General features: G+C 37.3%; 2 protein-coding genes across 7 annotated transcripts; one reads left to right on the forward strand and one right to left on the reverse strand.

Moving 5' to 3' along the window:
- Positions 1-318: 318 nt before the first annotated feature.
- On the forward strand, positions 319-21,523 carry LOC108043798 (rho GTPase-activating protein 20). Of its 6 annotated transcripts, XM_044461618.1 has the most exons (7): positions 319-1,364; positions 12,879-13,080; positions 13,142-13,325; positions 13,874-13,936; positions 14,271-15,145; positions 17,521-17,941; positions 19,254-21,523. In XM_044461618.1, exons 1-7 carry the CDS (start codon positions 919-921, stop codon positions 19,703-19,705), a joined length of 2,643 nt encoding a protein of 880 aa, XP_044317553.1. In that variant the 5' UTR covers positions 319-918; the 3' UTR covers positions 19,706-21,523. The 6 variants fall into 6 exon arrangements, with proteins under 6 accessions (XP_044317553.1, XP_044317552.1, XP_044317555.1 ...); XM_044461617.1 differs by lacking the exon at positions 19,254-21,523 and having other exon boundaries at positions 17,521-19,244; XM_044461620.1 differs by lacking the exon at positions 17,521-17,941 and having other exon boundaries at positions 321-1,364; positions 19,254-19,378.
- LOC108043799 (phosducin-like protein) lies at positions 21,333-23,192 on the reverse strand. Its single transcript, XM_017122610.2, has one exon. It carries the CDS (start codon positions 23,091-23,093, stop codon positions 22,263-22,265), a length of 831 nt encoding a protein of 276 aa, XP_016978099.1. The 5' UTR covers positions 23,094-23,192; the 3' UTR covers positions 21,333-22,262.
- Positions 23,193-23,258: the final 66 nt, after the last annotated feature.

Genomic DNA, 23,258 nt, shown 5'->3' on the forward strand with positions numbered 1-23,258 from the left:
TTATCGTTTTTGTGCTTACTAATAATAGTTCAATAGTATTTGTGCTTTGAGATCGACTTTCATTTGACTTTGCAATTTAATCGAGATACCAAATTGAAACACATTTTTCAGAATTGTAATTTAAAGTAAAACAATGACAATGAAAATAGACACATTCAAAATGTGAACTAATATGGCACTGGAATCAGACTGGTACATAATGAGGTAAAATATAAATAAAACTGTTGAGCACCCCCACCATTTGTTTATTTGTCTTGTATATTTAAGGTATTTTCCTCGGGAATTTTGGTATGTTGTCCCACAAGCCTTTGGTATTTTGCAACGCCGGCTCTACGGTAACACTCCGTTCACAATATACAGCGAAAAAAGTCGTGCGTACGGGCGAACGCCACAAAATAATTAAACACTCCCCGAATAACACAACTAAACTAGTGCAAAACTAACCGTCAGTGAACGCCAAACGCCGAGTTTTTAATAGAATTAAACCGAATCCGAGTATGGAGCCTTTAATTCAGCAAGCGGAGAATTAAAAAGCAAATCAAAGCTCCGAGGCGTTGGCCAATGAGAAGAAAAGCGAAAAAAGAAACGAAGAAACGCAGTGGAAAAGAGAGACGCGAAACAAGAAAAAATGCATACAGCAGGAGTGGTGGTGATTTTTTAATCAAAGCTGGCAGGAAAACAAAAGTTGTGGGGTTACAAATAGGAATAAAAAATAGGATAATAAAAAGATACAAATTAAATTTCAATTCCTGGGTATAAAGAGCGAACGAAACAACTAACATTCCAGTTAAGTGAACATGTTTTTGGCCAGCATAAAACCATAAAATCTGCCGAGCACATTTTCCGCTCGTGAAAACTCGCACACAAACATACACACACGCACCATATTAAAATCGCGAGAAAGCCGCGTGAAAAACCATGTCCAGCTGGGCAGAACGCGTCCATAGGCGTGCCGCGGATTTGGGCAACGTGGTGACCTCCTGCGGCCACCCCGCCACCGCCCCTGCCTATCCGTATCGCCTGGAAAAGGTCAAATTCGGGGTGCCACTGGAAGAGGTCTGCAAGCACAACAACATTCCCGGACCCCTGCTCGTCCTGATCCTCAAGCTGAACAAGGAGTCACCGAATCGGCGGGATGTATTTCGCGCCCCCGGACACCAGGGCAGCATGAAGAAGCTCATCCACTTCCTGCAGGCCGGTCGACTGGTCAACGTGGACAACTACTCGGTCTTCACAATCGCCAGCGTTCTTAAGAAGTTTCTGCGCAAGATCCCCAATGGAATATTCGGGCGCAGCGGCGAAATGGAGCTATTCGCCATCAACGATCTGCAGAACGAAGCCGAGCAAACGGACCGACTGCACAGGTGAGTCCAATGAAGGTGGGGCAATCGACACTATAAGCGTCCTCTAAATAGCATCGGAAATTTGAGGAGGAAACCAGTAAATTTGAAAATGACTAAACGATGATACACTAATTTCTGACAATCCATTGTTCGTATCAAATACAAATTGTTATTTATGGGGTTCTTACAGAACTTTCATTCTAATTATTCACTTCATTCTGAATCAAAATAATCGCGATGAATAGGTCTTAAATTATTTTCTTTGCCATTTGAAGAAAATATGATAAATCCAAAGAAAATTTAGGAAGTCTGGAAATGAATAAACGATAATTAAGTTATTTTGGACATTCCATTGATACAAATTGCGTTTTATAGCATTTATTAAAAATTACTCTCCAATTAATCTTGTCGTTTTAAACAGACATTAACATTAAAGGAGAAAATAAGTATTAATTTTGTATAGTTCTATATGAGAACCTTAGAAATGTACATTTATATATATAATAAGCATTAAAAGTATATTTAAAGAAATAACCGATATTAATTATTTGTTATGGAGTTACTAAACCTTTTATTTATTTTCGTTTCATATTCGACCAAACGTAATAGCATTTTTCTCATATTTATGATAGGCAAAAAATATATTTTTTAAAATAATAATATGACTAAGGGTTAAAAAAGACAAACGGTATTGTTAGTAAGTTAAATATATTTTAACTCAAGTAAATCTTAGGGTAACAATAAATTTGTAAAAGTCTTGAAAATTATGAATTTAGACATTTTATTAGTGTTTCAGTGGAAATAATTACTCTTGTCATTAATTCTCCAGCCATTTTTATATATTTTCACCAAACATAAAGTGTTTGACAACATCGTAAATCAATGGTAGACAAGAAAGCGAAGAGAATTATCATTCGAGATAGAATTAACTATGACATTAGTATGCAGTTCGTGTGCTAGACTAACATATAAGAATTTTTTCTGTGTGCTCCTGTTGAAGGTATTATAATTTGAATAGATGACTAGAAAAATGTTTATTTGTTCTTACTTTAAATAATGAACTTTGTTGAACTTATTTTTTGTCTTAACTACTATTATTTTAACCGCAGGTGTACGGCGTACACAAATATGTTTGTTTTTGTTGTTGTTGTAGTGTAACTAGCTTGCGGTAAACTTGCTGAACCGGATCTTTAGATGTATATAGATGTAGATGTAGATTCGGTTGCAGCCTCAAGAATCTTCAGGGGAGTTAATTCACTGGAAAGCCTGCCTCTTGTTGTTTTCATAGCCCACGCTCTTGTTGTTGTTGTGATATCGCTCTTGTTGTTGCTTGTCACTTGTTGACACATTTGTGTGGATTTTCACCAATTTTCACTTGAGCGTTAAGCGTTCGCTTAACCCTTAGATGTGCCAGCCAATTTACATAATTTGTGCGGCAGCAGAAAAAGCAAGCAGCGAATGTTTGGTTTTATAATAAACAGTATTACTTGCAAATATTGAACCAACATATCACACCTTGAAAATGTAATACAAAGAAAAATAAAAACAAAAAGAATCTTTATTGTCATTTGATCTTCGAACTTTGCATTTCAAATAAATAGGGTGAAGGTGATTTTTAAAGATTTGCAAATATTTAAAAAAAAATCGACAAAACTTTGATGGCCTAATATATGAACAACAGAAAAGGATTAATTTACATATTAATTTCTAACTTAAAATTGTAACTAAACGTAAATTTAAAAAAAAAGCGTTATTTAATTGAATAGAAATCGTCTTTAAATTTTTACCATGTATTTATAGTTTGAAAGCAAAATTACTCAAGTCAAACTTATACAATTGTGACTGTAGGCATATAAATTATTCCTATTTTCGCTGATTCACGGCTTAGCCTTGTATGGGTTTTAAGAAACTTGAAGTGTAAACAGAAGTCGCTGAAAGGGTTAGCTTGGATTTTTTGATTCGCTTTTGGTTAACTTTTGGTTTTTTTGCTGCAATCGATTTCTAACCATCTGAATTAGAGCATAAAGCGTGGGCCAACACACACAAAAAGGAAAAGAAACGAACGCAGGCTCAATTAAAAGTAAACGAAATATTTTGCTGCTGCAACTTGCGATTGTTTTTCGCCCGTTCTTCTTTTTCGCAAAGTGAGAGGCCTGCAATAATTAAGAAATCGAACGTTTAGAGCCGATCGATTGCAATTGACAGGCAGAAATGATTTGTCTGTTTAGGCATCCTCTGGCTGTTGGTTAATTTTTCCAAACATTCGCCTGATTGAGATGGATTGGGATTGGGGGATGCTAATGCGTCAGCAGATCCATTGGTTACATTAAATGCCGAACACCGAACACTGATCGCTTAACGCTAAATGTGCGTGTAAACAAATAACGTCAGCAATAAAACATAAATTTAAAACTTCTACATGCGTAGAAATCGACCGCCAAATTATTTTCATTTCGCGGGAGCTGTTGGGGGAAAAGATGGGTTGGAAAACGTAAATTTTCAGTTTGGCAACCTGTACGCTTGTGCACAGCGGTGGCTAAGATAATAGCAACAAATTCGCCAAAAATATAAATAAAAATCTCAATAAAGAACTTTAAATTTAGATATGTTGAAAATATTTGAAAGGTCCAACAAAATGTTATATATTGTACTAAATTGTTTGTATTAAATAAAATTGTTAATTCCTAAAAGACAAAAAGAAAAGTTATCAATGAAAAGTATTTTATATCTCAAAAATAAAGAAATTTGAAATGTTTTCGGATAAACTATTTTCTTGGCCGCCATTGTGTATGTGTGTAAACTTTTCAAACCTGTACAATTATATACACATTTATTGTAATTGTTGCTGCTGCTTTTCGATCCTTTTGTTTATTTACTTTTTGGGGCAGGCGCAGCAACAACAAGAGCAGGAGCCACAACTACAGCAACAACAACAGCATTGGGCAATCACAATCGAATCAAATCAAACAAAATGCGCGAAAATAGCGCCTCTGCCGTAAGAAACAACACCAACACCTTTATAAATAGACACGCGTTGGAAACTTTGTATCAATTAAACGTAAACGCAAAAAATAAAAAAAAGAGAGAGGGGCGAAAGGGAGAGAATGCTCAATTCCATCAGTTGGCACATCGTTTGTGTATTTTCCAGCTGCTGGCTTTTTTTTTTGTTGTTTTGGTTGCTGTTATTGCAGCGCATCGACGTCATTGTTGCACGTTTTTGCAATAGTCCAAAAATACATACATATAAATGAATTGTGTATTGTTTTTTCCGCTGTTTTGTTTTGTGTAAATTACAAACACATCAATAAGGCGAACAAAAATCGAGAAACCAGCTGCTGGAAGAGAGTGCGATTATTGCTTTCTCTCTTTCTCAATGTCTCTTGCTTCGGTTAGTCCTGTTATTCGCAACTTGTTGCCTGGCTGAAAAAAGCTTTTTCAAGCTTTTCCAACGCCTGTTGCTTTTTGTTTTACTGCTGTCTATATACAGTCGCATTTCTCCAACTCCCAAATATTTAAATCCTGGAAAAGATATAACTTTGACCTACATAGTAAGAAAAAGATTTTTTTTTAATTCAAAAGAAAAAAGTAACACTGTTAAATAAAATATACTTATTTATTTTAATAGTTATTGCTTGACTTCAAAAATTAAACTTAGGGGTTAACAAATTTTTACTTTATTTCGTTTTTATTGATGTCCGATAAAATTTATTACTTGATTCAAAATCGATATGTATAATATTTATGTTAATAATATATTAATTTCAAGTATATTTTACTCTGTGCTTTATCCATAATTTTCAAGGGAATCTTACATGGCAAATAGTTTTAAAATCCCATTTTCTCCCCGATCAGCTGTCATATTCCAGCTGCTCTTTCTTCTTTTCTTTCTTTCCTTCATCTCCTCCTTTCGTTTGCCCTTTCTTCAATTACGCACACTATTCTGCTTCTTTTTAGTCGGTGGCCATAGTTAATAGGCTATTTACACAATTGCCTGCTGGACAATTGTTGATGGCACAGGGAATACTGACTGCTGCGAATACTGATAAGTGCAGAAAAGAGCGAGGAGCAGGAGGAATGGGAACTTGCCCGCTTTTGTTGGTCTAGACAAACAAATGGCAAAAACTGCAGTGCAAAAACGACAAAGCCGCATTGTAGCAAATGGCATTACCAACAACAATAACGTTCTTGTCTATAAGTCCATAAGCCGTCATCGTCATCCAACGTCTGGAAGGGCCCCTCCCCCTTCCCCCGCCCACTTCCACACGACTGAGATTCGCTTCCTGATTATTATATATGGTTATTCAGAGGCAAGATATTGTTTTCTCTTTTTTATCGGTTTTTCAGTCGGGGTTGCACGAAACAAAAGATTTGCGGATACGCAGTAGTAGTACACCACCCAGAAACCATGGAAAACTAATTCTTTTCAATTCGCAACTTTGGTAAAAGGCCAACCGCTTTAATAGGTTTTATAGAAGCTCTTAAACAAGGCTTTTAAGTTTTTTCGGATATTTGCATGACAAAAAATTTGGTTTACTTGTAAAGAAATGTTTTGTAAGCAAATTCTATCAGCTATTTTTAAAGAATAAAAGAATGATTGATATTGCCACTGATAAAAATGAAATGAATGATTAAATAATTTCAGTAGTCCTGGTCATTATCATGTATTGGTTATTCTGTTATATTAAATCGGATTCTTTTTTTATCGGTTTCCATATTAAATTGTTACAAATTTCTGTGAAAAAAAATCGTATAAGAGTCGTAAAAATTGTTAATTATTTAAATTATTTACAAACTAACATTATGATGATCATATTAGCTATATTTTTATTGAATTTAAAAATATAGAATTTAGTGAGTGGTGCCAAGAAAAAATTGTTTTTAAGAAAACACAGTATAAAGTAATTAAATAGTGCTATCCAGTTACACAACAAACATCCAGAATTTTCGAAATTTCAGGGAGTGGTAGTACTCTGAATACCTTTATGGGTTTGCTAATCTCTGTTTGTTTTATCGACTGCCACCTCAGAAGTATCCATTCGACTTTGACTTTGCATAAATATAAACTCGAAACTGCCGTCGACGTGTATAAACAACAATGCCAAACAAAACCAATAAATGTTAAATAAAGCGCACAGAACAAAAATGTACTTATAAACATACGAAAAGCGTGGAAATTTACGTCAGTGGACCGGTCCGTCTGTATTTCTTTTCTTCAAGGGTTCTCTTGGGTTCGCACTTTTCCTTCAGTGAATCGCCCTGAACGCTGAACGATGAACAACCGCACTGCAGACGACGCAGTCACTAAAAACATATGGCGGATATACACTGGCCACTAGGGAATCGATTCCTTGGCAAGTCTTGAAACTGCTTTTATCTAAAAAAATATTTGGCTTGGTTTATAAAGAATTTTAGATAAGAGTAGGACTGGTTCAAAACATTTCTTAAATTCGTTTTTCAACGTTTTTATACTCCGTATTTTTCATTAAAGGGGCATATGGATTTTGTTTCGTAGATTTCACAGTATGTGCTATGATTCATTGTTTTTTTTGTTTTAAAATAATGCGTTAATCTGATTTCGTTATACAAGGAAAGTTATCCCGAGTTTAAAGAAAAAAAACTTTCAGTTGTATGATCGATAATTTGGAGAAAAAAATATAGCAAGCTTATGCGCAATTTCCATAAAATCTTGAAATTATTATATTAAAAAGTTGTTTTGATAATTGCATATATCGGAAACCAGATAACTTATTATCGGATGCTCATGATTGATCACCTAGTCATAAACCAACAATCGGTTGTGGAGTGTAATCAGGGCATTGTCGTTAGCTTTGTTGGTGGGTCATAGTCGTCATCCAACGCATATCGTGATGTTTGCACTTAGTATATGTATGTTGAAAACTGCTTTTTATTATCGTGCATTCGTTGTTGTTGTTGCGGGTATTGCTTTTGCTTGGTTCATTATTATGACGTATTGTCTTTTGTATTGTGCCGACCAACCAACTACAACAGCAGATGTTTTCGCATCTGTTAAACGAACACAAAGGCAGTGGCTGCCACTTCATCCATCTGAATCTCGCATATCCAACCTCTACACAGAACATTAATAAAATTCTAAACAGCAATTTAAAAACTGCATTTAAAATTCCTCTTTAAAAACAAAATTCAATGACAAGGTGTATTTAAATATGGAAACTGTTAAAAGACATGACTAGATTGGTTATTACAAATTTATATCAGATAAAATCTGAATAAACCTTATTCTTTCTGTGTACTTCATTCCCCAGTCTCGAAACTTGGGCGTGGAACTGAACAGAAAAGATGCAGATTGAGCTTGCCTTGCCGCAATGAATATTGATGCTGATGCAGAAAGACAGAAAAAACAGAGGGGGGCTTAAAGATATAAGAGATATGAGCAGCATAATTATAAAACTGACCGATCCGGCCTGCTTAGTAGGCAAAAAATGTTGCCGATGCGATAAGCGATCCAGAGATACACACACATTTTTATTGCTTTATTCCTAGAGATGCGTAATTCTTTTAACACTATTATTAACGCCAGACTATCATTAAACTATTTGTTTATGACCTAATGTAAATGAATCATTAGGAACGGCGACCGCATCAATTGATCCACATATTGTTTGTTTTATTGGCATGTTCACCCGATTACATGGCATATAAAAACTGACCAATATTTATCTCTCGGTTATCTGAAGCTTGCTTAATTTGGATTCCAGTGTTCGTTAATAGCGGAAATAAGTTTTTTCAGATTTTCCGGTTTGTGGTTTTAAAGTCCGAAAAGACAAGCTGAGTATTGAAATCTTTAACTTTTCACGATTATCCGTAAGTGTATAAGTTAATTTGGTTAAAAGATACACTGTATTTATATGCATTTTAAGCATTAACTTATTAATACTCGGGTGTTAATAATTGGCTTTCTATATAAATAAGGTTGACTTAAAATCTTACGAATTAGATTTCTGTTATTATTGAGCAATATTTGACTGCTGATAAATATTTATGTGCAAATAAGCCAGACGTATTCATTTATTAATGTGGCTTCATACGGGTTGACATTAGTCAATAGTTGAGTGTAGTTACTTTTAATTTTGACAAATTTTGGCAGAACTACATTATTGGCTAAATAATTTAAAAAGAATTAATTTTTTCTCATTTTTTATTAAGACTTAACGGCAAACAAGCTTATAGTCAAGACCAAAATAACTTATGATTTGTCTGACTTGTCTGTAAATCATGTTTCTGTGCTCATTTCCCCTGAATATTGCATTAATTATAAGCTATCATTCAGTTGAATTCCATAAAGTATATGTTTATTGTGCATGTGTTCATTAATGTAAACCATTGAAGTATATGCAGCAATGCAAGGAAACTCAATTATCTTGTGTATGATATTTCACTTATCACTTACACAGGCCTCGACAGTCGGCATAATTCACTCACTTGTCTTACTCACTCCGAACAGCTAAAACCGCGGCGCAGATCTCCTCTCGAAAGTGTCACAAAAGAGTTGAGTTGGTGGGAATATCGAGAAACTGGTTTCTCTGTAGGGCAGAGCATCGCTTCTTCCGAGACTTCTCATACGTAACGAACTGAAAACAAATCGCAGATCTGCAGACACATATAATATTGTGATAAAATACTGTTACAAAAGCAAATCAAATGCGGCGAAATACAAACAAAATGAGAAAAAAGAAGCAAAAAAACTTTATAAAAAATTGTCCGACATATTTCATTTTTATGAATGAAAAAAAAAAACAGCTAACGGCGCAGGGCAAATAAACCAAGTTAACAACAAATGAAAATGATTCATCTAAATAATATGACGAGTTGTGGCTGACTGTCAATGAAGAATACGCAGAAGCTACGCATGGCAAATGGTAAAAAATATAAAAAATCGGAAATTATTTAGCACCGATTCGTGGAAATGTATGCTAATGCTTGTGCCGGTTTTTTTATTGTCTTTATTTGTGGCTCATTTTGTTTGGCCTATTGATTATGTAAATGAGTGGAATAAAAACAGTCTGATATGGCGTATGCGCAACGCGATTATATAAGGTAATCCATAGACCCTAATGGACCGTCGATTCCGACCGCGTCCATCAATCACTAAGCAAAGTTGGAAAAGGTAAAAATCATCAAATGATAAAGTAAACAATAAACCACAATTACTCATGCCATTAAGGTACTTATGTTTTGGGATCGTAGGGCTCGGAACTCATTTTGCTTCAGTGATATTGCTTATCTCTCCAATATCAACAGACGGAAACACTTGTTCCGCTTTCAGTTACTTTGGTTGTTATTGCTGTGGTTTCTGCGGTTGGTGTTTATATATTTTTTAACAGCATTCCACGTAATTAATACAATTAATAAACGATTTGTACGCATTCCGCTTTATGAGCGTTACCCGACGCCAAAACAAGCAAAAACTAAATGACTAGTAATTGATAATCGTTATCAGGCAACATTTAGCCAAGAGTTCGAGGTGATCATTAGCTTTTCCCCACTATCAATTCGGCCTCCAAGGAGTTCAAATGTTCAAAATGAAGAAGCCGCAACATGTGTAGTTCAAAACTTGTATCGATTAGATAAGAAATGCTCCTTTTTATATTATTTTTGCATAACTTATAGCGGCACGTTTTGTTTTGTTTTGTTGTTATTTGCAATGCAATGGTTGTTTGATTAGGGATCGTTTCACGAGGGGTTACTATAGTGTTTGTTTGGCTTGGGTTGGGTCTGGTGGCATTGCTTAGGTTGTTCACATCACCATATTTACTTACTTGTAGTTGAGCAAACAAATTGGGAGATATCAATGAACTAATGAACCTGGGAACTTGGCCAGACCCTGACCAACAATAACCTCAAGAAGGTTCAGATTCGACTTTTAATAGAAATTTAGTGGGAGATCTATTTCCCACCAGAGATGACAATGGGATAGTTATTTGATTTCATATTAATGTAGAGAGTCTACAAAATTAGTGGTTTCATTTCGTTTTTATATACCTAACATTTAGATAATTTGAATACACACACATATATGATTGTCATTATATTTTCAACATGATCGTTGGATTCGATGATTAAGAAAATATATAAAGATTTTTAAAGATAAATTAATAGTTTGCTTACCCATTCGATATTGGACATTCACAGAATATAAAATATTAAATTTAACTTATATTTATTTAAAACTTCTGTTTAAATGAACTTCTAAGCATTTATTTTAGTTATTTTTTTTGTTTTAAATTAATATATTAAAAAATCTACTCATCTTGGTCTTAGTTTTCTCCAACGTTTTATAGATGAATGTCTTGTCTGAGTAATTTGCTGCATTTAAGGTTCCCACCTCTCACTTTACTACTTTGGATTTCTCCATTTGTGACAGTTCATGCGGGTTCCATCATCGTATAAATTGCTGTTGTCTTTTTTTTTCATTTCAATTAACTGAGACTTGAGACTTCCCAATATTTTATTTTAATTTTTGAAAAGCCTATCGGTGCACTTCCCCTTCGAACAGAGATATCATTCTAAATGCAACACTTATCGGGCTAAGCTGTCGTTTCTCTCGTTAGTCTGTTTTTCTTTCTTCTCGGGGCAATTCACACCACATCTGAAAATGAAAATATAGCCAGACAGCCATCGCATTATAGTATAGTTCATTGTCAAGCGATTTTAGCCCCCGCTTCGCCATCTCCTCCTCCATTTATTGTTGGATCTCGGAGTTTTCACTTTTTAAGCGCCAGCTTTGGAGAGATGCCGAGGAGAGTGTTGCTTTAAAAGCATTAATTGATTGAGTTGAGTTTTTTTTTGTATGCCTTGCTTGGCTTGTCTTGTGTGTTGGCTTTTGGTGCTGGCTTTGGATTGTTTTTTTCGGTTTTGGTTTGCTACCTCTATCAAGTTGTGTAATGTGGACGCTTAGGAGGTTGCCAACCAGTTTTTCTTCTTCCCCGGCCAAAGTCACCGAGCTGCAGCTGGCGGCCCGCAGACTTGGCTTAACCATTTGTTTCGAAAAATCATTAGGCACGCCAAAATGAAATGAAAGTGTGAACAGGGGAGCTGCTCTGACTTTCTTTGCCGGCCCGGCCAGGCGATGATTTTGATGGGTAACAAGCGGCCAGCAGTAGTTCACCTGAGAATGAGTCAGTGCACTTCTGTAATGGTAATAAAAACAAATAGCATGACTAACAATGGGCCTGCCAGCTCAACTTGTTCAAGCCATTCATTTCGCTATGATAACAGATCTTCAAAAGTATTTATAAAATCTACAATCAACTTAGGTCGTCGCCTGCACTGCAAAAAAATTCGAACTCTGTTCTAAGCCTGAGAAAATTAATTTAATAGAAATTAAAAGCTTATAAAAGTTGAACCCGTTATCCCAATTTATATAAACAGTCTTTAATCGATTCCCCAAAAAAAAATATAGCTTTAAAGTTAAACGAAAATGTTTTAGGAAGAAACCTAATTTTTTCTTACAAAAGTATTTTTATTAATTTTAGTTTTTTAGTTAAAATATATAAAATATTTGTAAATTATAAAACACTAAAAAATAGACCACGTTAAATAAAAGAAAAAGAAATAATAAATTTGATGTAATTTTTACATATTTTTTAAATAACTACTGCTTGCTACTTACAATTACTAATAATAACAAGAAAGGAAAGCTAACTTCGGGCGGAGCCGAAGTTGATATACCCTTGCAGAACACTCTGTAAATTATATTCTCCAAAATTATTCATATGATGCATTCTTAATACTCATAAAAAATCCCAACTTTCTAACTTTAAAAACACAAATAAATATAGTCGGCCGATCCTTATGAAATTTGGTAGGTCGGATTGATTGGCCAAATATAAAACCCATAGGAAATCCCAGCTTCCTAACTTTACAAACACAAAAGTTATGGCATTTCCGATCAATCAGTTATATGGCAGCTATAGGATATAGTCGGCCGATCCTTATGAAATTTGGTAGGTCGGATTGATTGGCCAAATATAAAACTCAGCTTCCTAACTTTACAAATACCAAAGTAATGGCATTTCCGATTAATCAGTTATATGGCAGCTATAGGATATAGTCGGCCGATCCCGGCCGTTCCGACTTATATACTGCGTGCAAAGGAAAGAAGGGTGTGTGCAAAGTTTCAATTCGATAGCTTTAAAACTGAGAGACTAGTTTGCGTAGAAACAGACAGACGGACAGACGGACAGACGGACATGGCTATATCAACTCAGGAGGTGATCCTGATCAAGAATATATATACTTTATATGGTCGGAGATGTCTCCTTCACTGCGTTGCACACTTTTGACCAAAATTATAATACCCTCTGCACGGGTATAAAAAGTCAATCTTGGCTTATTATTGGGACCAAAACTGTATGTAAATAAGTATATTGAAAAAAATATTTAATACAAATAAGCACAAAATGGTAGTAAACTTTTTTAAAGTGTGCTAATCATATCTCTAAGATAAATGTACCGACATTCCTTTAAAGAACCTTTCTCTTTTCTCCTTTGCAGGCTCTTCGGTTCGCTGCCGAAATACACACAGCATCTATTAGTTTTACTGTTCGGCACATTCCGGGTTATCGCGAGCAATGCGGCCCACGCCTCCACCGGAATGACCAGCGAGGCGCTGGGCGTGTCCGTGGCCCCCAGTTTCTTTCAATCCTGCGTCAGCGATGGCAAAACCGCTCGCATGGAGGACGTGCTCAAGTTTAAGGTGAGTTCGGTGTTCATTAGAATATTTCGACATTTTCAAAATGTATTTGTTTGATTTACAGGTCTCTACAAAGATCATGCAGAATATAATCGATAAGTTTGCCACACACGACATTTTTGGGCGTGATAATTACGAATACTACGCCCGCGTCACTGGACGCATTCTCAAGGTGCAGGACGAGTGGATATGCAGCTTTCAATATCCACCACCGCCACGTGGCAAGTTGGCTCAACAGAAATACGCATGTGAGTTGTGCAAGAGGATTGGAGCATTGAACTTTAATTTGGCCATAGAGAAATTGCTTGCTATTGGATTTTTGATTTTGGTTCTTGATAGGTTATATATGCATATATCAAAAATTCATGATGAAAAAATTAAACAGGATGTACAATGTGTATAATGATTTCTTCAAACAGTATGTGCAAACAAACATTATTTTTTCTGGACGGATATAAATTTAGAAAATTATACAAAAATAATGTTGGTTAATTAATACTTTAATATTATTTTTAAACGTAGTAGCTTGTTTGGATTAGTAATGAAATACCATTTGATTAGTGTACTTTAAAACAATTTCAAAGTACATAAGACCAAATAATTGCAGGGAAAATAGGTCTCATACTTAATTGGATTGTACTCAAACTAACTCGTCCATGAATCACATTACTAGCTGACTCACTCTGTGTAACTTGTCCTTAATCGATTTATTGATTGGTAAAATAACTTTCCATACTGAGTCTTTAATATAGAATTCGAAACTTGCTAATAACTTCTTATCGCTTTCCCCTTGCAGTGCAACATTCTTTGGAGGCGGAGAAGACCTGGCTGCAGTGCCAATGCGAGCGTTGGGGCTTACGTGAGTACCTGAAAAGTGTTTACCTATCCGTAGTTATAGCTAGACTTATACTCTATTGTGCTTTGCTTCTGGAAATCTCCACCTCTATTTACTCCACACTGTCCGATCTAACTTCTGTCTGTGTGTGTGGGGGAATGCGATCAATAAACATTTATCTGATACTGATAAGCTCATCTTTGGTCATCTGGTGCCCCGAGAAGATAAGCTTTAGCCCCCACCCGCACCGCACCCCCATTCTATAGATTTGTGCTGCATGCCCAGTAGTTGTTTGTACCCTCTCATTCTGACAAGTCATCCAAAATGCCTTTGTTAACCCCCTGCCGACCTGATTTAGTGGCCCAGGAGGAGTCCCGCTCGACGCCCGCCCTGCTGACCAGTTCCAGCTCGGCGTTGGAGAACAGTGTGCTGTCGCTGGGCGTTTCGCCGGAGCACTCGTTCATCGAGAGCTGTGCCCGCCTGTCCGTTTCGCTGGAGGGACCCGGCATCTTCGCCATGACCTCGTCCCCGTTGCCGGCGAAGAGAAACGGGAATGGCAATGGCAATGGCAATGCCACGGACTACGACTACGATGACTACGCCGACGACGATGAGGACAACGACGAGCTGGACGGAGTTCAAGACTTTGGTGCCGAGTTGGAGATCAGCAGCATAGCCCCGCCGCAGGGGAGTCGGGGCATATACCGCCACAAGCAGCGGTCCCAGCAGCCACATCACTACCAGCAACAGCGGCAGGTGCAGCCACCGCAGCCGGATTATGCGGACGACGATGACGAGGATGAGGACGAGATGACCTTTGTGAAGCGGCGCTATCGACAGAACAAGAAGAAGCCGGTGCCGCCGAGCAGCAGTCATCACCAGAGGCGGTTGCGTACAGGCACCAAGAGCCTGGACGGTGGAGGAGAGAGGCGTTCTGGTTCGGTATCGGGAGCAGCAGGATCAGTATTAGCTCCCTCAGGACCAACAGCTGGCGATCCGACGCCGCCTAAGCTCAAGCAGCGAACCTGCAGCCGCTGCAATCGAGGTATACGACACAGCAGCTCCTGCAGCTCCAACTCGGCTGGAGCAACGGGCTCCAACTGCGCCGGCGGAGGCAGTGGAGGATCGGGAGGCGGAAATGGAGGAGGAGCCGAGGGCGGCATGACCATGGAGGAGCTGAGGGCCGTCAACCGATATGCGGAGAGCACCAAGAGCCTCTCGTATCTGCCACAGGTGAGGGACGAGTTCTTGCGGGGCTCACGCATTTCCGTTTGAGACTATGCGACCGTTGTGTAGAACGTACCATCTATATATAGAACCTAGGTCTAACCCATTTGCAAATGCTCGAATTTCTTTTAAGTTTTGGTTTCTTTTTTCCAGGAAATGAAAAGAATCAAGAACCAAGAATATATTAGTTTCTAAGTTACCTTTTTATTTCTTCATTTTTCTGTTGCGAATTTTCATTTACTGTAATTGAACTTTTTGTAATACCTTAATTTAATTTCTTTTGTTTCTTGTGTTTGAATTTTGTCAATTGGAAATGTTCTCTCCTCTAATCTCTTTCACTCACTACTACTTTGACTCTCTCTTAACTCGAATCACTTAGCAAATTGCTCAAAATTGTTTCATTTTTGGAAATGTTTGCCTAGTTTTTTTTAATATTTTCATAATCTAACCAACAAATTTGCGCCTGCCAACGAAAAACAACTACTACTTACACAAAAACAACAACAATCAACAACACATTTTGATATTATTGTAAGACATAAGAAATTGAAGAATATACGCCTTCACACCCTTTACACCCCCAAAACTGTACAAAAAGTACAACAAAATCAACATACTTCACCAAAAATCTGTACAAAAAGGACTTATAACGGAGCAAAAATTTAATTCATAATTTCTAATTTAAATTTTATGTTTATATTTTACTTTCATTTTCCATTTTAATTTTTGTTCAAACTTCTCTTACAAAGAAAAACCAAACAAAAAAACATTAAAAACGAAAACAACAAAATGTTAAACCATTTCAACAAAAACCTTAAAACATTTTATAAATACACTTTCTATGCCCCAAAGACCTATTTTCACTAAATAAAAAACGAGTGCTATATAATATTGCAACAAAACAAAACTAAACACAAAATTGCGTATTTAATAATATAAAAGAAACTTGGGAATAACAAGTCTGAAAGTAATAAGAGAAGTTTTTTATCAATTGGATATAAGTTCGGATTAGAAGATATTGGAATTGTTAATATTGTTTAAGATTATGGTTGTTTTTAGGGGATCGGAAAGATATTGAATATGGGTTTAATTATTTCAAAGGGCATTTACCACTTAACTAAAGGATTTTAGAATCTAAACTGGCAGTTTCATTTTCTGATTGATAAAAAATAATTCACATAATCTGGCTCTATAGAAAAGAATCCTATTAGGACCTTCATTTTATAGAAAAGTTTCTGGTTGTCATATTAATAATAACGGGAAGTTTTTGGGTCCGTGGATTATGTTCCCAATCAATCTTTTCTGGATCAGAAAAAACTTGGATCGAGTATCACAGAAGTATACAAATTTTTTCAAAACCTCTTGACACCGTATATCAATGTAGTTACCTATAGATGTAGCACATCATGTACACCTTAGTTATTATTTACTTAAAGTTCTCAATCTTATCGTTGCTGTAAAAAACAAGTGGCATATCACCCATAAACTAGAACGATTTGTATCATAAGCTAACGATATGATTTCTTTTTGTTGTAATCGTACTTTGTAATATATTTTTAGACACTTAAGCTACCCGAAAATATTGTTATCTTGAGCACCACTTTAATTTGTTGTTGCATGTTTGTCTTGTCTATGTAGCTTAGAAGCCTGCTTTTGTCTTGCCTCTGTTTTGTCTTTAAGTTGTTTGCTGCACTCTGCAAAATAATATGTAGTAATATTTAACCAAATAACATTTAGTTGATAAGCAAAACGAGGAAAACAAAAATACGAAAACATATTTATGCAAATACTACAAAACACGAGCCGAAACCCCAAAATTGCATTTGTAATTAATCTTATTTTTGACGGAATTTATTCTTGAATGTTATTTTCACCTCAAGATAAGCAATCACAACGCTTGTTGGCTGAATGTTTCTACCTAATTATAATGTGTTTGCTTCGAATATTGGGGGTATTCACAGTAAAGTTAAGCTGGATTAAGGATCATCTTTAATTCTTAATTTCTAGTTTTATGGTGAATACTCTTAAATATTTTCTATATCATTTTGTATAATCTTGCACTTTTTCCACTGCGCTGATTTTGCTGCATTTTATATATCACTAAACATAAAATTGTTAACCCGTTTTTATTTTGTCAACTTTTGTTTGTTTTATTTAAATTTTTTGATTTTGCCTTTTAAATTTCTAAAATTAAGTCAATCAAGCAAAAATTACAGCTAGCTAAATGAAAATTTAAATTACCAAAAACTCTAATGCGATAATTTTGAATCCCCCCTCGTCTTTCCACCAACAACAACAACAACTACACGACAACATCAACCAACCAAAAATCAAATAATTGCAATGAAAATCATGTACGAACTGGATAAAAAATATGTTAGGTCCATGAACGCCAAACCGCACGAATGCGCACTCGCTCCGAATGGTTCCTGGGTCCCCGGGATGCGGTGGTCACGTTGCAATTGCCGGCGGACACGTGCAGCAATTGCTGCCTGGCCGCTGCCGCAGGATATTTGGGCGGCGGCAGCACCAGGGACATGCGGCAGGCTCAAACGGAAGGCGAACGGAATCAGGCGGCGTTGCTCTACCACTTTTATCGCAGGCAGCAGCAGCAGCAACAACAGCAGGAACAGGAGCAACACTTTGACGACATGATGGACACCGAGGACAGCTACGGACAGCAGAAGGAGCAACAGCAGCAGCAACAGCAACAGATACATTCCAAGGGTCTCTTAAGGCCACCGCCCATGCAACATCAGCAGCAACAGCAGCAACGTCGCCTGCTGCTGGACGTCAATTCGGGTAGTTATAATGCCGGACTAACTACGCTCACCACCAACAACACTAATTTCGGCGACGATCTGGCCTTCTATCTACACGAACCGCTCGACAACACATGCTACTACTCCAGTCATTGCTTGAACCGGCTGCAGCCTGTTGTTGTTGTCCAAGAGGAGCCACGACTGGTGGAGGTTACCGACAGCGATGGGGATTCCCTGGATGGCGGTGGCCAACACACTTTGCAGGCCCATGAGTTGCAACAGCATGTGGAGCCTAGGCAAGCGGCCATGTTGCTGCTGCGACACTCTACGCCGCAGCAGCAACGTCGTAGCAGCATGGCCACATCCTTGTATCAGTCCTTTGAGGTGACCTCCACCGATCTGCCCCAAGGCGACAACAACAACAGGGTCAGCCAAAACGACAGCACAGGCAGCAACAATAACCACAACAACTTTGCCACAGTCATTTTCAATGTTTTGGACTTTTTGTTTTGATAAGAAAAGGAAAAGAAAAAAAGAAAAAAGCGAGCTGAAAATCGAAATGAAATGTCTTGTGTTTTGTAGCTACCAATTGCATCCAATCATGAATTTTGCTTATGTCGAACTAATGCTAAACATAATATATTTAAGATCTTAATTTATTTTTGTTTTGTTAAAAGAAACTCAAAGTGTTTATCATGTCTACGTATTAAGATGAAATCAAAAGGAAATATCCAACTTAATGATAATACTCCCTACCAAGCATGATAAGCAAAGATTTCTTTGTTGCCACCACAAGCCCATTGGAATTTTGTTCAATTTATCTTTTAATTTGTATTATTTTTGGTTTAGCTATCGAATATATTAATTATTTATTTGTATTGTGTACTTTGCTCTCATTTATCCATTTATTATTTTGCTTTGTAACAATAAACTTTATTATTTATTTATACTGTGTATAACCGAAACCAAAAGATGTTGAAAGCTTTTTTGTGTGTTACACTCTCCATACGCCAGACATGTGATACATGCATAATTACCTGTGTTGTACTTGTTGTTGTTTGATTTTGCGTACTAACCCCGAGTTTTGTGTGTTTTGTCCACATTTTGTACATTTATTTGTTAACGTTATTGTGAGTTGTTGTCGTCGGAACGCCCGCAAAGTCGGCCAGCAGCTGCAACAACCACAGCAAACAACAGTAGTAAGCCATATATAACATCAAGAAAGCGCCTCCAATCACAAACCAACCATAATTTGCTTCTCCAAGACCTCCAAATGAAACAAAGTAACTCATCAGCAATATCATTTCTCCTCTTTTTCTTTGTCCCGACTTTATTCCCGATCCCGACTTTAGTTGGCAACATCCGTTTGAGTAACAGCGCCGAGTCCATTCAGTATGCAGCCCGACGACCGGTCGCCAGTCTTGGCCTCAACTCCGGCCTTGGAGGCGTCACCACCACCACCCACAATCCCACCACCCGGCGGCTGCTCATCAATGTGCCCCGCCAGTATCGATCCTCGCTGCGGCGGAACAAGGAGAAGCAGATCGGCGGCAATAGTCAGAGCAACAGTAGCAATAGCCTGGGCAGTGATCAGTTGACCGGGAATCCTGGAGCAGCTGGAGGATCGGCCGTCGGTGTTTCCGTGCTGAACAAACCCCTGCTTATGGTGGGTCTACTACCAGGTGCCGAGCAGCCTCCGTCGGTGCGGAATTCCATTGCCGAGTGTGGCATCTCAACGCCCGATGCAATGGATGTGGGTGTGGAGTGCAGCACCACGCTGAGCTTCAAGCCGCCGCGGCTGTAACAAGGACCACAACCACTTGAATAGAAAGCTGAGGATGCACAGGACTTCTCGGAAAATAACTATCTTAAGATCTAACCATTTTTAACAGAAAACCATTTTTAAATACGTACACTTTCAACACAAACAAACACACAGAAAAACGTGGGTATCAAAACGATCTCTGGAGAATTAAGGTAATTATCAGTTAAAATAAGAATAAAACTGGTTGGAGCTGCAGTAACTTTGCAGAATATTTAAGACGATTAGATATTAATGCAGCGCTGCACCGATTACAACCAGCTTTATCTTACAATAACCACTATTATTGTTAGATCTCTAGAGATTGCCGTGACAACCCAAAAAACATCATATATTAGGTTATGGTAAATATATGTATTTAATGTGTATAGCAAGAAAAGGCTGATTTTCTTTAGTTAAACAAACAAAACATGAAAAAACTTGAAAAACGAACGAATGAAAGGAAAAAATTTACAACTGAAACTAACTACATGTATAACGCAACAAATTGCCAAATTTTAGTCAGCATTCTTTTCATTGTGTGAATTAAGTTGATTTTAATTTTTGTTTTAGCCAAGAATCTCTCAAACTTGAACATTGTCAAGATAAAAATAAACGAAATTTTCACCTGATCGCAAACCGAAACAACGATACAAAAAGCAAGAATTTCTTAGCTCTGTAACATCTGAACAATCCAACAAATCGATTTCAAGGCCGACTCTCTGTCTTTATAAGAACCATTATTAATGTTACTTCTAAGCTATCCAAATTTAAACTATTGAAAGGAGTCCCTTAAATGCAATCATAGACGCAAACTAACAATTACAGATTTACATTCATTTTTGATACAGACAAGTACAAAAGCAAAACTTAACAGAAACCAATCGAAAATATCTAATATAAATTCTACATTATTCTTACAAAGATTAAAAAGAAATCGTAGCATTTAATATATAGTTAAGCGTTTTCAAATTATACTTGTATTTGCGAAAGGAAATCAATTTCTAATGCGGATGTTAATTCAACGATGTTATTGTTAATAGTGCTATGTGTACATATATTCGTGTATGCCTATGTGTCCAAAATATATCTTATATGTATATTTACTACACGATATGCAAAAGCAGCCCTTCCCGCGGGGAATCAGAACTAACAAAAGAACGCGAAAACAAACGAGGTAATTCCAATTTATTTAGCAAATCCTGTACGACTAGTTTTAGATAGTTCCAATCCAAGCATAAGGTCTGCGGGAGGTCCCATTGGACCAACAGCAGATCTTTTTCCACTGCCCCGTCACTAACAAAAGTTCTGGTTCCCCATCACCCCAGACTTGGAGATTTTTCAGTCTAAATTGAAAAATTCTTTGCGAAGTTAGAGAAAGAAACAATTTCCTCGCTGTGTTTTGCCACATTTGGTGTGTTTGTTAAATTGAATTTACATATTTAATCTAAATGTTAGCTAAGGAAATAAAAGAAGTGTAAAACAATACCACTTATTTGGCCATTTCATACGTAGTATGAAGCGCATCCATTAAATATAAAATGTTAGTACATAAATCTCTGAATGTTGCCCAGAACGTAGGAATGAAAAATCCAAGAAACACCAATTTGTTGATATAAAAACAAAATACTTTATTGTATCGACATCATTTTTATTGCTGTATATGGTAGGCTATAAGCTATAAAATATATAATTGTATAAATCTTACAGAGTACGAGTTCGAGTGAAGTACATTCATTAGCCACTAAATACTATTATATAAATATAAATCGTATTGTAAATGATGACGGAAAGGTAATATATGTACGCTATTTTTAGTGAGCAGGATCTGTTCCATACAATTTCAAGTGCGTAATGCATTTCGAATACATTTTTCAAATATTTTAAATAGAATTTTATTATTTTTTTGATTTACCCCATTTTTGAGACATTTTCCATTTTGTGAAAGTTGCACTTTAAGAAATTCTGTATACAACAAATAAAAAACAAAAGAAGAGAAAAGAATCATACATATAATGTAACAAATTACTGAATGGAAAAAAATAAATAATTCAAATGAAAAATTAAAAAGTGGGGCCTTAATTACTCTTAAATGCTAGTCCTACGAACACATATTTGGTCAGCAGTTGGGGTATAGTTTAGGCCCCTGATTTAACTGACAAGTAAAGCGGAGATTCCTAATATTATTAAACTTTTAATTTTATTAAACTTATTTTTGTTCATTAGCTTCAGGTCAATTATTTTATTTTGTATTCGTTCCAAAATCAAATAAAAATTGACTTTAAAGCTGGCATACCTTAAAATTTTGTATAATTCTTGAAATAAAACTGTAAAATGTGTTCATACAGCGTAAAAGGAGCAGTTAGAAAATTCAATATTACCGAAAACAATATTTGTTTAGAAGTCTAAATATATTTTCTGATAATAATAGTACTTTTATGATTTGATGATGGTCCAAAGCAAGTTTTAGAATTTAAAACTAACGTTTTAAAGCTTCAGGTATGGGATATGCCCCTTAAGTTTCTTGTCAGTTCATAAATCTAGGGCCTTAGCTACCAACTTAATTGTACAGAGCTCTGTCCACTAAAATGCCGTGCTCGATGAGAAAACTCTCGACATCGGAGGCGAAGAAATCGTCGCTGAGATCATCGGTTAACCGCACAAAGTTCCCGATGACCGCTTGGGCCTTATAAACCAGTAGGGCGGGTAGCCCCTTAGTGCGGAAATCCCGGCTCATTCCGGCCACGGAACTGCAGATCTTGGCGAACTTGATGGACGGATAATCGCTGGCCAGGCTCTCCAGGCACTTGTTTAATGTGGTGCAGGCGGCCAGCTGTCGATCGTAGATGTGGATGATGATGGTGGTGTGCTTGTTCTCCTGCTCCACGCAGGCGAGGAACTCCCCGTGGGTGGTTAGCTGCTGGACCTTGCCGAACTGCTGGTGGTGTCCCGTCTGGCGAAGCATCTCGGCCATCCGCTGTTTCTGGTACTGCAGCAGGAAGTCCTCGCTCATCAGTTCGCCCAGCTCGGCGTCCAGTTCCTCCTGCCGTTTGCGCTCCTCATCCTCCGCTGCAGTGGCCGTGGTGATGGTGAGTTTCTTGGCCAGCGCCAGTCGTTGGCGCTCCGTTTCGTCGCGGCGCTCCGCCTCCAGCTGCTTGAATCTCTGCCAGTCCTTGACCACGCCCTTGGGGCCCGTGTTGGTGGAGCTCTGCTGCCGGTATCCCCCAGCCGGAGTCGCATCCGGATTTGTGTCGATCGTCAGGCCGGAGGAGCGGGATTTCCCCGAGGCCCCCTTGGAATCGTCCCCTTCGTCGCCATTGTCCTCGCCCTCGCTGCTGCTGCAGTAGTACTCCAGTTTCTCACCCAGTAACTTATCCTCCAAGGTGGCCATGGTTGGTTAATCCCGAGTTTTTACTTTTAATTTACAATTTAATTAGTGTTTTAGTGCTGGATCAGTCACCAATGATAGTATCGATAAATTTATCGGTATTCTGGTGTCGATAGTAGACGAATGATGGTGTGGCAGTATTTCCTAGAAATCCATCACTGAGCTTTT

Source organism: Drosophila rhopaloa, unplaced genomic scaffold (assembly GCF_018152115.1).
Source record: "Drosophila rhopaloa isolate 14029-0021.01 unplaced genomic scaffold, ASM1815211v1 contig_47, whole genome shotgun sequence".
NCBI lineage: Eukaryota > Metazoa > Arthropoda > Insecta > Diptera > Drosophilidae > Drosophila > Drosophila rhopaloa.